This window comes from Saccopteryx bilineata, chromosome 11, assembly GCF_036850765.1.
Source record: "Saccopteryx bilineata isolate mSacBil1 chromosome 11, mSacBil1_pri_phased_curated, whole genome shotgun sequence".
Taxonomy (NCBI): domain Eukaryota; kingdom Metazoa; phylum Chordata; class Mammalia; order Chiroptera; family Emballonuridae; genus Saccopteryx; species Saccopteryx bilineata.
In genome coordinates, this window is record NC_089500.1 from 69,849,217 (window position 1) to 69,869,225 (window position 20,009).

Consider the following 20,009-nt stretch of genomic DNA (forward strand, 5'->3'; position numbering starts at 1 on the left):
TAAAATGAAATAGGCCAACATAAAAATCAAGCCTGGAACTTCCTGGACCAATCTAAATGGCTGTCTTCCTTTCCTAATCCATCTCCAAACCCTACAGACCCAACCCAACACTTGTTCCCAATAAGAGAAAATCAACCCCATGGTTGCTCTGAACTCCAAGAGATTTTTCTGCTGTTCAGAAAACCAGAAATATTACCATCTGAATCTGATGCACCTGGCTGAAATTCAGTGTGCTGGCTGGTTTCCTTTCCCTCCGTGACAAAGAACCTGTCTGGCAGGAGGGAAATACTACACTCCCCCGAATTCCAAGAGAAGCAAACACAGTAGCCTGCCTGGGTCGGGGCCAGAGGACCGAGGGAGCGCCAACTCCCGCACAGCAGTACTCTGTGCCCGACCGACCTGAACAGCGTCACAGCTGCACTTAACCTTGCAAAATGCTTTAGGGTCATGGAAATGGTGCCTTTTGAAAAGAAGAGAGAACAGAAGCATTAGAAAAGCCAGGCAAATTAGTAAGCGGTTTGGACCACAAAGCAAGTAAGCAAGCAGGTAAGTGCAGACCCAGAAGTGTCATCCAGTGTTAGGACCCTCTTCACTTCTGTTGTATCTGACAGCTGCGTGCACCAGCACATAGGCTCCTGAATGTAGGACTGGTTTAAATTGATTATTACCTTCTCTCTGGAGCCCTGCATATTGTAGGGGCTCAACATACAGTTGTTCAATGAAGATCTCCTTTCCTCTTACTCTCAATGCAGAACTACAGTTCCCAGAGAGCATAAAGGTACCTTGCCCCACATTAAGAAGGGAAATGGAAATTAGCAACCAGAAAATCTAAGGCAGCGTGGAAGGAAAGATGGGTCAGGAGTCCCAAGACTCTCCAGGTGATCCCTCAAAAATCGGCACCAACTGAACCACTTACAAAAAGCTCTAAAAATGTTGCCACTTTCACCTCACACCCAAGATTAAGGAGGGTGGGCGCGTTCTGTCTTTCCCAATCTTTCTTTCTTCCTCCCAGAACTCATCCAAGGTGGCCGAAGGGCATCTGCTCTATAGAAACCGCCAGAAAGCTGTATGAAAACACCTTCTCTCAGGCCCACCCAGAGCTTGGCGGCCTCTGAGACTGGGAAGGGTAAGAACTCTCCTGGGCAATGGTATCGGCTCTACAGCTAGGGAGCGCCCTCTGGATTCATGCTGTGATATTATGCATCCAAAATATTATCAATCTAATGGAATTTATTTTTTAAAAGGTTAGAAATGGAAAAAAGATCTTAACACCCCCCAACCCCCTTACCAGATTACAATGGACCCAATGAGTAAGTGTAGAATATCAGTTGTTAAACTGTTAGACTAGTTTTCTAGTGAGGACATATAATAAAATGTTCTTATAGGATTTGAAAATTTCAGCAAAAATAGTATCATTTTGAGATTAGATACTTTCTTCCAAAAAATGTGGGATATGACTAATACTGTTAATATAAGTGAATTCCATGAAAACACAATGTTAACAGTAATTACAGTGTCCACCAACTATTCAAGAAAAATCCCACTTCTTAAGTCTTTTAGTTTAAAAAGGAGATATAGCCCTGGACAGATAGTTTAGTTCAGTGGTCGGCAAATCACGGCTTACGAGGCCCCTTGAGTGCTTAGCAAAGGCCATCTTAGGATACTCTAATTAAGTTAATAACAGTGTACCTACCTATATAGTTTAAGTTTAAAAAATTTGGCTCTCAAAAGAAATTTCAATCGTTGTACTGTTGATATTGGCTCTGCCGACTAATGAGTTTGCCGACCACTGGTCGAGTTGGCTAGAGCGTCGTCCCGATACACCAGGATTGTGGGTTCCATCCCCGGTCAGGGCACATACGAGAGTCAACCAGTGAATGCATAAATAAATGGGATGCAAATTGATGTCTCTCTCAAGTCAATAATTATTTTTTAAAGAGTAAGATGTGAATTACTACCTAGTAAGTCTTCAGTTCTACCTAATGAAATAAGGTGTCTCATGGTTTAATACATATTTAATCAACTATTACATTTAAAGAAATCAAATGTCAGTGAACGTAACCATGAGGGATTATTTGTGGGTCCCCTTCAAAATAATGATGTTCTCCTCACCACCTCCCCCCGTTTTAAAGAGTGATATGATAAAAGTTCCAAGACACCCCAAAGGGCGTATTCTTTTGGGGGGAGCAATACGCACACCACAAAAATGTGTTGTTTTGTTTCCTGCGACATGTAAACCATGCACTGACTTTTGTGCATGACAATATTTTCTTTCCTTAAAAAGAAAACAAAAACAAGGCAAAAAAATACCCAACCAAACCAACAAACATGAACTATCACGCTGGTGAAAACGCATCTCTGAGGAAAGAGAGCAGCAGGCAATGGTAACTCACATGCAGCACACTCGGTCACTTACCTCCGTAGACAGCTGATCTTCTGGGATCAGCCGGGACATGCGCGCTGTTTGTGTCTGCTTTCTTACCATAAATTTCCTTTCTAAATATTTAGCAAATGAGGGTTTGGAAAGCAGTTTCTATTTTATGACATCAACCTCAAAAGAAATGGAAATCTCACATCTAGGTCCTAACAAATCTTCTCTCCATTTTGATACACAAAGTGGGAACACTACTTGTAGTAACCATTCTGAGCCAGCGCATTCAGCAGTAAACGCAGAGGGCCAAGTAAAAAAAACAACTGAAAACCAGTGGTCTGAGGTCAATTATGGGATGTGGACTGGAAACTGCTCAAGGAACTTGGCCTCCAAGTAGCACCAGTGATGTCAAGGCATCCCCTTTTCATTTAATGCTGGTAGCGGCAGGACCAGTGCTGCCAATAATAAGACAGGGCCTGGACGTGTTTCCCTGCTGCCACCCAACCTCGCGAATCCTGGAACTGGACCGCTGAGTCTGCGACCTCCACTTAGTCTAGATCTGAGAGATCCTCAGGTTACTTTTCAAAACATTTCATAAAAAAAAGGACAATTATATTAATTATCAGTAAAGATAGGACAAAGGATTTGTTCCTTTGAAGGAAGAAAACTGCATCTGTTATGTACAGGTACAGACTGTATATATAAATCCTAATTTTAAAAAGGCAACAGCTATACTGAGGTAAATTTACTTGCAGGCTAACCCTAAATAATAAGGATCTGTGGATAGCCCATGTGTACACTGCACTTCATTTACAACAGTGCTTTCTGTATTTACATACTGATAAAGATAATTAGGTATATATACCTGATGCTGACTTGTCTCTAGGTGATTAACCCAGAATCTCTCTTTTTGTTACTGATATGCTGAAACTATGGTCATTTATATATGTTTAAGATGTTCAAAATTAATTTATTTTGGGGGGGTAGATTTTGGTATAAAACACAAAGTCTATGAAACTAATATAGTCAATAATATATACAACACATTTAAGTGGGGGTAGGTTTTAGGCTTTATGACCTAGTTTTAGGAAAAGAAAAATCTTTCCTTCCTCTATGGCTAAATTTTTTTAAAAAATGCAGTTATACACATTATATATATAACTATTAACCTAGTGGAGAGCAAAAGTAGTAAAATTCTCGAATGAAATCTATAGATCGCAGATTTCACTGGGGACCACATTGGCTTTTGAGACTCATGTGTGAGAAAGATGTGAATCTGAATGGTATTAGGTACATGACTAAATAGTTTCAAAATTTTCCTGATTGACTATGGATTATTTTTATTCCTTCATCTCCCCGGTCACAACCTTATCCCGCCTCCGCAAAAGGGGGGCATCAAAAATTTCTGGTAATAAGTACTTAGGAAAAGGCGTGCTAATTACACTTCCTCTAATTTACTTTCATAAAGTGACTTAAGTAAGGAAAAACTCTTCCTTACAAACTGCCCTGATACCTTGAAACTAATGTGATTTTTAAGCATTGTGTTCACTTAGGAGGAGTAAGTCCTGGTCAGACAGCACCAAGCACAACCACTGCACTCTGAATGGGTGGTGGCAGTTGTCCGCAGTTCACTGGACCGGGGAGTACAAACTACTCTGACTCAATCTGGAAAGATCCATTCCAACTATAATAACAAAACGGTTGACGGCTTATTATGTGACAGGCGCTGTTCTAAGCGCTTTACACATATTTAATCATTTAATCCACCAAATAAACTGATGAGACAGGTACTATCACTGTCCTCACTGCAGCGGAGGACGCTTGGCAGCAGAGCCGAGTGACAGGTGAGGTTCACATGCAGACAGTAGGGTCTGGGGCAGACTCAGGCAGTCTGTTCCGGGGCCTGTGTTCTTGGCCTCCGTATCATACATATGATAGTCCTGCTTTCTGAGCTTTCAGGAAAACAATTTGTGATTGTAGGGGTCACTCTATTTCAGGTCAGGTTGCAAATCAAGGTCCTGGCCTGTTTAAAAAAATCTTCTAACTCTGGTTTCGATAAGCATTTATTCTGTTTTGGGGCCAGAGTTAATATACTACCCCAAATTTGTTATTCGGCTTTAAGCATGGGACAAGAAAAACAACAACTCAGAGTTCAGAAAGAGAATAAAAGGTCTGACTTAATCTTGTCATTGGTTAACTTGATACACTACCTGCTGCTGTAAAATGAAATGACAAGAATTCAAGACAGCCTTCAAACAGCCCTGGGAAGCCCCCAATGGGCCACATACCTCAAGCGCTAAATGCACCAGGCCCTAAAGAGAAGTTCGTGTCCGATTGTTGCTGTGACTTTGCATTTTCAGAAAGAAAAAAATAATTTTACAAATGACCCTTTAACTGGATTATCCTACATTGTAAATACAAGCAAAAGACAACATGCAGTACATGGGATACACAATGTGAACAAAATTACCATGGATTGCCAAAAAGGAGGTCCTCCAATCACTGCCAGCAAATGCATGATTATTATGAAGATTTGCACTTCAGTCACATCAATTCTGATTAGGTACAAAAAGCCAAAAAAGCAGAATTACTCAAAACAATTTCAGGTTAATTAGTTGCAAGCTTAGCAGCATTCCTCTATCATGCACAACAGGAAAAAAATCTCAAATATTGAGGGAAGGGGGAAAGGAGGTGTCAAAAATTTGTTATGAGCAAAATCAAATAAAATCCAGAGCTTTTTCACTTAATTTGATGAATTTCACAGAGCAATAAAAACCCCTCCTTTCCAAAGTAAATTTCTCACTGAAGTTGAGCTGAAATCATAGCTTAACCTTTCCAACCAAAACAAAAAGGGGGGGATGTATATTAAATTTTGAATGTCAAGCAGAGGATTGCACTGTACTGCTACATAAGATCTTGAAATAAGTGCTTTGTAGGGTCAAATGGAAGAAATGGTGAGTTTTCACTAAAGTAACATAAATCACTGAAACCTTGCAAAACTTACTGCCCTTTAGATCCATTCATTTAATGCCTTCCATGGTACGGGTGTGAAAAAAGTTTCACCCAGTTCTCTACTAGGTCAACTACCCTAAGATTTCTGGAGAGAAGACACTGAAAGCAGCCAAGGGTTAGCTTGAAGGGAGCTGGAAATGATCGTACAGTCAAAAAGAGACAAACCTGATACAAAAACAGGGCAGTAGAAATGAGAAGTCTGAAAGTCTGAAAAAAAGAAGACGGGCATAAAGATTGAGGAACAAAGCACCCCTGGTGTCCCCTCCCTGCTGGCACTCGATCCGATCCCGAGGTCACAGTCCTCAGAGGGTTGGATCCTAATGGTTCTTACTTTTGAGAATTTATCCTGTAGATACGCTTGCACAAAATGTTTGCACAAGGCTATTCGTTACAGCACTATTTATAATAACAAAACTATAAAGGAGGGAGTGCTTACAGAAATTCTGGTACTTTGATGCAATGGAATAGCTCCCTACATAGTGATAGCGAAACATGTCAAACATATATTAGGTAAAACGCATGTTCTAGAATGTGTGTGATACTTTTGGCATAAAAAGGAAAAATAATATTCTATTTTTATTTTTGCCATTAATTACATAACAAATTTCTGGAAAGACACATCCTACACTGAGGACAGCAGCGCCCTGGCGGAGAGGTCAGTGTGGGAACTAGACTGCTGGAAGGTGTGGTCGGGAGGAGACTATTCACTGTGCATCTTTTTATAATGTTAGTTTTTAAACAAAGTGAATAATTTATCTGTTAAGAAAGTACTTTTAAAAAACAGTCTAAGAAAAATAGATAACAACAACAGCAAGGGGCTTCAACTCGCAGAGCAGAGCAGAGCAGAGCCCTCATTTCTAAAACTGACATTGAAAACATTCTATTATATGAGCTTAAGATTTGTAAACTCTCACGCCCATAACAAGTAACTAGGTTGAAACCAGTTTCTCACCATTAAAAAAAAAAAAAGTTGATCTTTATTTGCTCCAGAATGTTTTTTAAACAAGCTTATTAAGCTGCAAACATATAGTGACGCTGTTATCTTGATATACACATTTGGGGAAATAAAATGGACTGAATTAGGCTAAAAAGAATCTGTAGAGCTGACCTGGTGAGTGATGTTGCCAATAAGGGAAATTACACTCAGGAGCAGACTCAGGAGACTAAGCAGGTGTCAAAGATGATCGACTCTGTCTTGGGTGGAGGAGGGCAGGCATCTTACAGCATTGTGCTGGATATATGAAGTAGCCTTTTGGGAGGGGAAGGGCCAGAAGTATAGAATTACAAAATAAAAATGGAGGGAACCTCATGCATTATCTGTACTTTGGATAAATGTGAAAAAGAATAGAAACCATGAAAGATCTTTACAAAGCTCCAAATTGGGATACCTATCACATGCATTTGGTCTGAATTCAGTGTGAACCAAAGGATGTGAAGGGACTTAACTGACATTCTGTGAGAGTTGATAAGCATGATAATCATCTTTTTCCAGAATTTTCTGTCAAATGCATTTCAAAAATATACTTGCACTTAATCTGTAAACCTAAATTTTTTTGTTCAACTATCCATAGTAACTATAATCGTGTTGTAATACGGGTTGGCTACTAGCGTGGTTAACACAACATGTACTAGGGATATATTCACAATGTCAAAGAAACCCTTTGTATGTACAATTTGACTTATGAGCTATTATTTAAAAAGAAGCATTTTGTTTAAAAAGTCATTGAAGGTGTCTGGAATCCTATTCAAAGATTAGATTGCTATTGACTACAGATTTGCAATTATTTATAAATGAGTCTGAAATTCTAGGGAACTTATGCATAACCAGAATATGGCATCATTATATACTTTATCAGAAATACCAAGGGCGGGACAAATACTGGTAGACTGGAATAAAGACTGGCTAGAAGTCCAATATACTGCCTTCCAATGTTGTCTTCCCAGCCTTAATGAGGGGCAGACTGGGGATGGCAAGCTTAGGATAATGTTAATAACATCACCTGTACTGAGGGATAACTACGAGTATTTTAAACTCAAGAGTCATATGCGGAGAAAGTCTAAGCATCTGCTTTTGAGATATGCTGAATTAAATTAAACAGTATTATCTACCACATGAATGGCCATGTTAACCTTTAGATTATCTTTGAAGACTTAAAACAAAAACAAAACCCAACCCATCTAGTTACTTTGAGTAGGAACAGAAAAATAGCTATGGGCTAGAACAGAACAAGTCCTCTAAGAGGAACTAAACTTTATGTCTCACAGTTAAGCCGCAGCCTCTTCTTATCACCTTTGGAAACAGAAGAATTGGAAGAGAGCCCTCTCACCTCACTAATGATCTTGGTGTTAATTAAAGGGTTCTTGGAACTATTCTTCCAGTCAAACAAGCTCAATCAATTCCAGAAGAAATCTGGAAACTATTGGGAGTTACTAACACAAATCTTAAAGTTAATGATAATTACTACTTATTATATGCTGTAGTTAGCATATTACATTTTTAACTCTTAATCTTCAAACCTATCTTAGAAGGTGGGACCTATTTACCACCATTCTATAAATGAGATATTTAGTCACAGATAGGCTAAATGACTTTTCTAGAGGCCCATTGTAAGAGACAATGTGTTGTTCCTACACAGTGCTGACCAAACTCTTCTCATTTTTAGTCTACTATCAACTGGGACAAACATCTGTCACGTTTTAAACTTGGTATCACTAAGTTGTTTATCCATTTCATGATGACGAATCTCATAGTCTAATACAATTTTATGGTAGAACTCAATAGGCAACAGCTGATACAGGAAATTTAGATGCTAATAAGTTAAATTAATTTGGAAACAAATTAGAAATAACTACTCTTTGTGAAGCTTATTTTCCCCTTGAACACTGAATAAAAAATTTAAAAAAAAGCATATCTGACAATTTTATCTCAATGACCAAATCAGTTAAAGCGACAAATATTAAGAGCAAAAGAAAATCTCTGCAAGTTAGCAAGAACTGGTAAAAGTGAAGACAGTACTTCTGATCTGGAGAAAAAAACATTTTTCACAATGATAAAATTAAAATGCGCTAGTTTCTATAAACATTTAAACAGGAAGGTCTCTATAAATATAGGGTACTTTGTCATCACAGATAAAAAAGGTGAAAGTAAATAATATAGTTAATATCTTCACTACCAGTTTCATTAAGAATATCAGTGAAAATGACCCTTGGTGAACGTAATTAATAGTAATAGATGAGCTATCAAAAATTATAAATCTAGACAACTGCAGTGAGTGTAAAGCCCCGGTCTTTGGAAAAAGTTCCAAAGACAGGGCACCTGTAACAAGGGGCGCTACAGCGTGAACTTTTGCACTGTGCACGTTAGTCTACCCTAGAAGGGAATTCCACAGGTAATTGTGCAAATTCACTGTACAGCCAATTGAAAATTACTTTAGTTTTTTGTTCCTAAAACATGCCTATAATACTCAGCATTCTCTGCATGCCAAATTTATTTGGGGGGAGGGGGGGGGAAAGATGTAGAATGTCTCTCACTATTAATTTGTCCCCAAAGCTATCAGTATTGCCATTGAGTAACTGACTGACAACGCTGCAAGGTGACTTTCAGAAAGAAGTCTGCTACCACAGACTCATTATTTCTGTCATGTTACTGAAGCATTTTGGGGCCTGAGGACTCGATGTGGGAAACTGAGGGCAGCCTTGTATTGCTAGAATGATCGGGTAGGTGCTCATATGAACAGTTACTCAACACTCTCTGAACTGCAAAGTAAATAGAATCTAAGCCCTATTTTTCTTGTAAATAAACTTTTTCATACTAAAGTGTGACAGATTCTGGGCTATTCTATTGGGAAATCATTTCCTAATAAATTTTGAAAATTTAAAAGTAAAACGGTCAAAATCACACTTCTAATATATAAAGAAAAAGATACATTACTCTTAGCATTACAGAAATATGTATTTAACAAAAACAAAAACAAAACACCTGAAAGAGAAGGTAGTCAAAGGATGACTATAGTTACAGGAAAGCTCAGAATACTTAAGTTTTAAAAGCACAAATAAAAGAGGAAAACTGTAAACATAATAAAAGTGAGAACAGTGTCTAGCATCAATTAAAAAAAACCCCAAGATAGCTAAAAACTGAGGCAGAAGAATTAGTATTACATTGCTTAAAGGATATAAAGATATGCTAAAGAAGTTAAGAGAATACTATAAATAGAATCAATCTTTTCTACGTTACTACAGAAAGTCTTCTCACCGTAACCTATCTAAGGAAAACTCTGCTTGTTTTATACTGTTTTCAAAACATAAATATCAAAAAATTCTATTTAATGGTGGAAAGGTATTTGTTTTAAAAATATTACAAAAAGCAAAAATGGTATTTGGTACAGTAGGTAAATGGGAAAGAAAATTGTTTTTAGCATCAGATCATCAAAAAAAATTTTTAATTTTAATAGGGTGGATTTTTATTGCCCTATTACATATTAAAATTATTTGTTTTCTAATGACCTGTTTGTCTGTGAAATACCACCAGAAAGACGTTTGATTTTTTGTTTTTTATTTACTCTGTGCATGACAAAGGTGCTGTCTTTACTGAGTTCACGCCATTGTTCATTGGACAGCATGAATATTCTAGCAGTTACCGTGAAGTTCCAGAACCAGGGTCCCAGGGTTCCTGTGAGAAGCTGGCATATTATAATTATGATCTGGGACTCTGTAACATCGAATCTATGCATAAGGAAACAAACATTTCAAAATAACTTTACTCAGAGCTTTTGCTAAAGAGCCCTACTAAAACAGGTAACAAAAATAGATTTAAAAGGTAGCATTCTCTTTATAAAGACATCTAAAGATTCAATGATACAATTTATACAATACTGTTACTATCCAATGCATACATGTGTGTTTCTCCCCAAATCAAAAATAGTGTAAAAGCTTAAAAACTAATTCCATAATACAAAGAATATATGACTTATAAAATCTGCCTCTGGGAACACTAGAACTAAAAACACAGTCAACGCTCGATTGCCTAGGAATGGTGACTACTACTTGCCAAATAATCACACTGTGTGACAGCGGTACCTGTCCAGACTGTCCTGTGCATAAATGCTTCCCGGAAGCCCCAATGTACAGACATCTACATGTTTGAAAAACTACTGACATCTCCCACCCCTCACTGCCCCACAACTCATTACACCCCCCCTCTCTATCTCAGTAAAATTAGCACATGTGTGTAGAAAGGGCAAACGAACGGGAAAGCGTGACTTGTTTGGGAAATGGTTAGAGCAAAAATCAAAGTGGCCACTTCATTGTCCTGTTTCCTGATATCTCTAGTTCAAAATCATCCTTTTCCTTTTCCTCTTCCCTTAATTCCACACCAGCGTTGTAACTCTCCACTACACTGGAAAAGTTTATTACTGGTAAAAATCAGTAAAACAACCAATTCAAACATTAAAATGTTTTGGGTCACAGATGGTAACAGAAAAAAGAAAACAACTAGCGGTTTAGAACAGGTTTCAAATAAAGTGGACACAATCAAAATTAAGCACTGAGGAATACTAATGAGATAGCGAGAGGGTTACAGTTTTCCCTGATGACCTCAGAGTCCAAACTGCACTCCAGGTTCTACGTTAACACCAACGGTTGTTTTGGGGTATTATCTAGAATACTTTGATAAAGTGGGCAGAGTCCAAATGAATGAATCCTTGCTGTGATAAAAGACACAGGAAAACAGAAACTAAGAGGAAAACCTTGGGTATTTAATAATCCATGTGGTAGCTCTCAAACATTCCCAGGTCCGCAGGTCCTTCAAAGGCATTCAAAAGGAAGTTTCCAAATTCAAAGTTAACAGGAAATGGATCAGACATTAACAGACAATGGCTTTTAATGACTACGAGGTCTTTTAATATTTATTCTTTAGAGGTTATTTGGATGAGAAGGTGAATTGGATTTGTCAGACTACCAGTGAAGTATATAGCCTACTTTTTTCATTTAATTATAGAAAAAAAGTCAGAAGTTATTTACTTCCATAGAAAAATATAAATGTGAAATTTCTGTAAGCATGAATTGAAAAATGTAACAAAATGAAAATACTCAGCCTGCCATAATTATAGATACATCTAGTATACTAGATGTAAATCTGTAAGTCTAATGGACTCACAGAAGGAAATTTAGACATCATCTAATCTATGCAGTAGAAAATGAGGCCCATGAAAGCTATGGCCCTTGCCCTCACTGATACACAGAAGGGGCAAATTGGAGAGAACACTTGAGGCAAGATATACTGGTCTGAATTCAATTTACCATAATTTCTTTCTTTCTTTGTTCTTTTTCCCTCCTGAAAAGATAAGAGTATTTTTTCCCCTGCAGTGATAATGTAAGAGAATTTCTACCTTTCATAGTGTGAAAGATTTTTTAAGGCCCGTGTTTTGCATAAACTTAGTTTATTAAAGATTGCTTACAGCATTTATTAAAATGATTCTATATAGACATCTACAAGTTATACATTTAAAAATATCTAAATATGGAGGGTTTAGACCTTAAGAGAGAAAATGTGAACTCTTGCATTTAATATAATCCATAAAACATTTTAAAGAATATTTTACAAGTGTTTACAAATGAGCTTCAACTCCTAATTCTTATCATCTACCACAGACTCAATCCACCTATGAAGTCCTAGCCTTTAAGCCCAGTTCCCGATGCCTGGTCTTTCATATCCAGGCTAATAAAAACTCTCAGGGGTCCAGCTGGGTGGAAGGGTCCCACTGACCAGTACTCCTCCCCAGGAGACCCCACCGGCTCAAACCAGAGGCGCTGTCAGGACAGGGCCTGTCCAGCTGTGCCCAGTACGAAGATGCTTTGTGCCCAGCAGCTTTTACCTGTGACCAGAGCAAAGCGCTGGAAGACAGCTTCTAATTTCAGGGAGAATGTGTCCAGATCACATTGGCTTTCTCACAATGCCTGACTCTGAATGGAATTACTTCGTTAAGGAAGAATTAAGCTACTGTGCTTGTTTTTGTTCAAGATACTGAGAGCACATTTAATAGCAACTAATAGTGACATTAGGAGACTACGAAAAACAAATAAAAATTCCTCATTTGGCAAACACATTATTTTATAAAGTTATTAAGTGTATAACAACCTGAGTTTATTATCTATCAAAAGGAATCCCTGTAAATTTTTTCACTCCTGTGTGTAAACACCAAAATAAAACAATTAAAATAAGGTGCTGAAGGCTGTTCCCACTTCCCTCTGAGTAAGAAAAAGTGATTTTTAAAACTTTCTTTACTCAAATTACATTTGAGAATTGACCTTGTTCTCTCCTAATTAACAAAATAAAGTTTGGCCGTTCTCCTCCATGAACACAAGCTTTTACCTCATTGTATTATGTGCCTATTCTCTCTGCTCTAGAAAACCATGTGAAATCCAAAATGGCGTTTTTAGGACTTCTTTAAAAAATATTGTATTACTCCATATACACTGGCATTTGGGTAAAACACTTGCAGCATCTTTCTATGAATGTTGCAGCTTACTTTTAATTAAAATAAATAAATTCATCATTGCTTTAATGTGAATGCAGGATTTCAGAAAACTGTATACAACTTTCCCAAATTAAAAGCAATCCTTGGCCCTGGCCAGTTGGCTCAGTGGTAGAGCGCTGGCCTGGTGCATGGAACTCCCAGCATGGATTCTCGGTCAGGGCACACAGGAGAAGTGCTCATCTGCTTCTCCATACATACCCACCCTGCCATCTCTCATCCCCTCCCGCAGCCATGGCTTGAATGAGCACACTGGCCCTGGGCACTGAGAATGGCTCCCATAGCCTTGCCTCAGGCACTGAAATAGCTCGGTTACTGAGCAACGGAGCAGTAGGGGATAGGAAGTGAAAGGAATAAATAAGCTCTAGACTGGGCTGCTGGGTGGTTCCCAGTCAGACGAGGGAGTCTGTCTCTCCACCTTCCTACCTCTCACTTGATTAAAAAAAAAGGCAATCCCTTATAATACTATTTAATTTAAATTGTGATGTTAAATTCAAACTGGCCTCAATGTTTCTCTGTATTTTTTCACACCATTACAAGGCAGCACCACAGTCTCACTGAGAGAAGGTCCTCCCATCTAGTCTAGTCCCTTCTGTCTTGACGCTAAACTCCTCTCTAGTCAATTTCCTGTGTATGCTGAAATCTCTCCCATTAAAAACACAAATCCTTTGAGTCCATGTTCTCTCCTCTGACTGATGGCTTGCTGCTTCCCGTCACTGCCACCCATTTTCTAAGTCACCTGTGCCAACCGTGTGCTTATTTATTTACTCCCTTCCCTTCCCATGCCCTACACTCTGGCTTCTCCCCTCTGCTGGAGAAGCCGCTCTGGATGGCCTCACACTGCCAAATCCAATGTGCAATTTTCTGTCCCCATCTGAGTCTTGGCAGCATTCAGCATTGTTCTCTTTCGAAATTCATCCCTCTTCTGGCTTCTCATTCCGGTATGCCTCCTATGCCTCCTCCTACTCTGGCTGTTCAGTAGTTTCATGGGCTTCTTTCTAGGCGTGCTCCGTTTCCTGCTATTCTCATCCTACCTGCACGTCTGAAATCCCTCACACACAGGTTCCAGATAGAGCTCTCCCTTTAGATGGGCTCCTTTCCCTGTAGTGCCTTTCTCCACCTCCCATCCAAGCAGAAGGTGAACTGGGTCCTTCCTGACTCCGCCCCTCATTCATTCCCGCTCAAATCCAAACAGATTGTGCCCCACAGGTCTTACCACTTAGTCTCTCTCCAGCCCCCCCCCACCCCCCAGCACTGTCTTGTGCTAGTTCAGACGTCATTCCTCACAATAATTATGCTGATGCTGCCTAAGGGGTCTCCTTACTTCTGTCACAGCCCACCCCAATCCACTCTCTAAACTTGTTGTCAGACTGAGCTTCCCAAAGGTACTACTACTGTCATGATCCAGCTTCAGGTCCTGCAAAGGTTTCCCGCAGGGCCAGGATCCAAGCCCACATTTCTTGGCCGAGCACAAGTTTCTAGGTCTTTTCCAGCCTTCTCTGCTGCCACCCCCGACAGGCACCTGCTGACCTAACAATATGGATATGCTTGCAGTTCTCCAAGTGGTATCTCGTCAAAGGGACACACCGCCAGGGAAATTCTAAGCCTGGCAAGCACAAAGCTGTGACAGGATCGTTCCTGCACACGCCAGCTGATTCACCCTGCCTTCCCCTGCCTCCACGGTTTTCCCTTGCCTCCCTTCTGCCCCCACAGCTTATGGTTGCTGCTGCTTTCCTTGAAAGGGAAAGAGAATAAATTAGGGCTAGATGATAAATAAGTTTTCAAAATAAGGGCCTGAAAAATAAGGACTCTGAGAAAACACCAATGAAACAAAACATACACAATGTGAAATCCAGATAGTATAAATTCTGCAAAAAAAAAAAGAGAAAAATACTAAAAAAAAAAAATTATTCTATCTTTGAAAACAGTAACATCACTAAAAATTAAAACTTAATTAGGGCAAACCAAATGACCTTAGACCTCTATTATATTTTGTGTGTTTCCCTAATGTAGAGAAAGACTATCAAAACACCAAGATAAAGTAAAAGCTAAGAAAACAATATTGACAAAAATCATTGATATGTAATATACTTTCAATACTTCTTTTTAAAAAGTACCAGAGATTTTCAATATTTTCTGAGCATAGATCATTTTTAAGCTGCTCATGAATGCATACAGCTTTCAATTGGACACTCATGTCCACTACTGTCACTTATAATAAGGATCGTATCTTAAGATGGGCCTTAAACATGTTCTCAAAACCCCTTTATTTTAAAATCATTCTGAGACATGCCCCTTAGTTAACATCCAAAATATTAGTAATAAATGTTACTGTCATAAGTTAAGAACATCTTAAGTGATATTTAAGTAAGGTTAGCAAAAATCACCTCAACCAAACTTGCAGGGAACACTTGAATTTCTATGTCTCTCGATTTTTCAAGGCCTCAAAAACTAAACTTATTAGGGATCTAAAATTTAAAATTCCATGAAATTCGATTCATCTTAACTAGAGACTAGGCTAAGATGCTCTTGTACCATTCGCCATCAGATTTCTTATTTGGACATTTCATGATGTTCACTGAGTCTTTTTTTTTTTCAAGTTCTTTCTCTTTTAATCCTATAAATAAAAGACCAACTTGGGTGTCTGTGATACTTACACACCAGTTGGTGAATTCCATCCTTAACCTCATTCTGAGACTGGTTTACTCATTAATATTTATGGATCACCAGGTTGGAACTTTTCATTTTGAAGTTTGAAAAGAGTTTGTATTTTGTTTTTTAAATTCTTATGTATTTTTTGTTGGCAGTAATAATCTATGTGTGCTCACGTCAACCGAATTATCAAGAGCTTAGATTTTTATAGACTCATAAATAAAACAACATAAGAAGAATAAAGCCGAATTAACCTACTAATATTTTAGATGAGAGTTGCTCTTTTCTCTCATGAACTATCTTTTCTTTCCTGAATATGAATTTTCATATGTGAAAATAAAACACAGAATTCAGGTGAATAACTAGAAAAAAGCAAAATGAGTTTGTCTGATGGAAAGAGAAGATTATGAGTGAGGAGGGGATTATGAGTGACTGGGCGGGTCTAACATTTCCCTTTAAAAACTCTGCTACAAGGACACATAATGGAGACCATTAGGTAACAGCTCCAATAAAAATGGTTTTCAACTTCTTTTATTTACTAATTTTGTGGTCTGACCAATTCCTAATACTCATGTAGCTATAAGCAACACTCTCCATATTGAAAGAGAAAACGAAATCACCATTAAGTTTTACTTACATTCCAAATCGCAGTGTTCCAGAAACGTATGTTTGCCAGTGCGCACAATAGAACATGAATGTCCCAGCAAAACAACAAAAAAACATCCAGTCAGGGTTCGTCCCCAGCTGCACGGCAATGCAAGTCCCCAGGACCACAAAAACTGCGAAGGAAAAGATCACCGTGGAAACTAAACAATCTGAATAGTAAAGCATTGGGCTGAAATGATTTTAGAAGCGGCAAAGAGAAAACATGCTGTCAATATCCAATCTTCCCTCAGTTATTGAAAGTGACAGGAAGGAAGAATATAAGCTTTTACATTATATTTTACCCGGTAATTTCGATCTCTTCTTTAACTATCTCATGTTAGTAAAACCTAACTTTTTGAGAGCAACTCAAATACAAATACGTTAGCTTTTTTTTTTCGAGTATTCTTCCAATTTAATGATGGTGTCCTGATGAGCAGTAAAAAAATGACAGGGCAGAGAGTCAAAAAGAAAGAGAAGCCAAAGGCCCCAAGAATTCACAAAGGGCCTCACTTGCTCAGAACGATCGCTGTCTGTTCTTATTTAGCAGAGATCACTATGGACTTGCTACAAAAGTTGGGAACTCAAACTGCAGTGCAAAAATGACCATCACTTAAAATAAAAAATAAGATACCTATCATTCTGCTGTCACCAAATCAAAATAGCCCTTAGAGACGCCAGCAAGCCTTTATTCAGTGGACACTTTGAGTTTATCTTGCGCCTCTTATGAGTATTTAAGAGTTTAGCTGTTCCTCCTCTTCCACTGAGCAAGCTGCTGTCAGGACACATTAAAACCATGACATTCATGTATCTGCGAATCTGAGTTCACAAGGTAAAACTATCTAGGGTTTTGTTTCTTTTAAAGTATTTTAGTTGCTTATGCCAAAGGACAAGAAACCAGCTGAAGAACTAATTACATGTGTTTGGGGGGGGGGCAGGAGGGGGCAGCCGAGCTCCTGTCAGGAAGACCAGTTAGAAACTGTCATTTAGTTTCCAAACCGCTTCCCTTCCAGAAAAGAAAGTACTGAAATATTATTTTAAAAACAATATCAATAGAAACTATCACCTACAACCTATCTACAATAACTCATCTATTGCTACCACCTTAGTTCATTTTTCTAGTCTTTTTATCCAAGCCCGTTATCATAGTTGTACTCCAAGTCTATGACATAATTTTAAATGTCTACATAATACTCATTTAAATATAAAGACTAGGAATTTCCTAGTTTCCCACTATTGTACTCGTATCTACATATAATTTGTGAAATTTTTGATGATGGCAACTATACCCTAAGATTTTAAAAAATAACAGGTACCAAAACAATAATGTTTATGGTTAAAAATAACTTTAGTAAAAATTAACATAATTTCTAAATTTAACAATACAGCTACTAATGAACAAAAACACTAACCAAATACATTGTTTTTTGAAACTACTAAAACTTATACAAAATCACTCATTCTGATAACTTTTATAAGAAGATAAACCTCTTCTTTATCCTAACATTGTTTAAAACATTCCTTTTGTCACTATTAATCATTAAAAAATCAATGGCCCTGGCCAGTAACTCAGTGGACAGACTGTCAGCCTTGAGTATGAATGTCCTGGGTTCAATTCCTGGTCAGGGCACACAGGAGAAGCGACCATCTGCTTCTCTCCCCCATCCACCCCCCCCCTTCTTTCCCTCTTCCCCTCCAGGAGCCAGTGGCTCGATTGGTTGAGTGTGGCTCCAAGTGCTGAGGATACCTCCAGTGGAGTGCATTAGCCTCAGGCACTAAAAATAGCTCAGTACTTGAACTTCGGCCCAAGAGAGGGTTTCTCGGAGGATTCCGGTCAGGGCACGTGCAGGAGTCTGCCTCACTATTGCCCCTCCTCTCACATAATAAACATATAATACCTGTTGACAGTGAATCACAACCATGATCAAAGAGCTCTCCCAAAGGCGAACTACTGTTGGTTCTTCTTGCCTGTTTCCCATCTATAGCATCCAAAGATTGGTAAATGAAAAGGCCACATGCACAGGCAATATATGCCCACAGAGGTGCCTGTGAAATAAACCAAGAAAAGCAAGGCTATTAGAACATATTCACTACTATGTTTGGCTAGTACAGTACATTTTACCTTCACTCTCCAGAGAAGCTGGCTGGAAGCTATGAGAGAGAAGAGCCAAGTGCTTCACAATGAAAACACCTGCAACAATCTGAATTGTTAAAGAATAAAAGTCCTTGCTGAGTAGGGATGCTCCAGCAGACATTACAGAGACCCCGTGACAGATCAGACTAGGTAATTGCTCTAAGATTTCTTCAGACATTTAGATTCTGAGTCAATTAATGAATAGTCTAGTATGGTTTTTCCCAGATTTTATCTTTCAAGTTGTTTACAGGTATTACATTGGAAAAAAAAGTCCATGCTCAACTCATGTGGGAAACACTGGGTCAAACAATGTTAAACAGATTTCTCTACCGCAGGACTACTACCAGCCACTAAGATCACTAATGCATATTGTGACTATTCAAGAAGGGAGACACAATATGCTGCCATTTCCCAATATATTTGAGCATGTAACTTCCTTTTAAACACACTTCTTCAGTGTCCCATGGAACAACAATAGAGAAATAACAATCTAGTACACAAAGAGCTTAGAACATGATTTTTCAGTTACAGTCACATTTTCAAGAAACAGATCCTTTTTTTTTCTCAGACAGAAAATGAGCCAGCAAGCCTGACCAGGCCGTGGTGCAGTGGATAGAGCATCTGCCTGAGACACTGAGGACCCAGCTGAAACCCTGAGGTCACCAGCTTGAGTGTAGGATCATGGTCACTGGCTTGAGCCCAAAAGTCGCTGGCTTGAGCAAGGGGTCACTGGCTGTGCAGTAGTCCCTTGGTCAAGTCACATATGAGAAAGTAATCAATGAACACTAAGGTGCTGCAAATAGGAGTCAATGCTTCTCATCTCTCTCCCTTCCTGGCGATCTGTCTGTCTGTCTGTCCTCCCCCCCAACTAAAAGGAAAAAAAAGACCAGAACAGAAAAGAAAGAAAATGGAACCACCAATACTAAATTTAAATGTTGTACATTAAAAAAGGAGAGCTTCTATTTGGCTTTTTCTTTTTAAAAGTATAGAAGAATGTTTTGTATCACTTTTCACTATTTCCCATGCCATAAAAAAGTTTTTATAAACACAAGAAATTTTCTCAGATATTGGTTATCAAGTTTAACTGTGGTATTAAATGCCCAAACCTGCGAGTTAAAACTACTCAGAGCTGCAAATAATATTCAGTATACTCCACACTGCAAAGGGTTTGTTTCTCTGATAGAGATCCATTTATTTCTCAGTTATTAAAGGTGAGGATCTTCAACAGTTTTTTGGAGTCTCATACTTCCAGACACTGAGGCTGTTGAAAGGGCTACAGTCACTCCTCCCCCAGGCCAGAGTTCAAACCCAGAAAGCAGTAACGGTGGTTACGTAACCGCAGTGTACATGCGAGCACACTGGACTGGGTGATTAATTTTGGGTGACTAAGGTCCCCCCCCCATCCTCTAGACTTGGGTCTACTGCTTCTTGCTCCTAAAGGAATCCAGTAACTCCCCAGCAGCACTGTGTGGCTATTTTAGTTAAATTCATTAAAATTGAGTTAAAACTAAAAATTCAGTTCCTCAGTTGCACCACACACATTTCAAATACTCAACAGCGACAAGTGGCTATGGCTACCATATGGAGCCACACAGATACAGAACATAACCATCGTCACAGAAATTATCTACTGAATAGTACTGCTTTAGAGGACTAGAAAGCTGGG

At 38.6% G+C, this 20,009-nt stretch overlaps 1 protein-coding gene across 3 annotated transcripts in view; it reads right to left on the bottom strand.

Annotated features, from left to right (window-relative positions):
- CEPT1 (choline/ethanolamine phosphotransferase 1) overlaps positions 1-20,009 on the bottom strand; it is a 40,470-nt gene that overhangs the window by 4,410 nt on the left and 16,051 nt on the right. For 2 of the 3 annotated variants that reach the window (XM_066246355.1, XM_066246352.1), the window contains exons 3-5: positions 18,108-18,255; positions 16,205-16,346; positions 10,021-10,105 (exon numbers count right to left, since the gene is read on the bottom strand). In XM_066246355.1, coding sequence (XP_066102452.1) covers positions 10,021-10,105; positions 16,205-16,346; positions 18,108-18,255 — 375 coding nt within the window. Of the gene's footprint in view, positions 1-4,841; positions 4,927-10,020; positions 10,106-16,204; positions 16,347-18,107; positions 18,256-20,009 lie in introns of all 3 variants that reach the window. The other variant, XM_066246353.1, reaches the window with a different exon arrangement.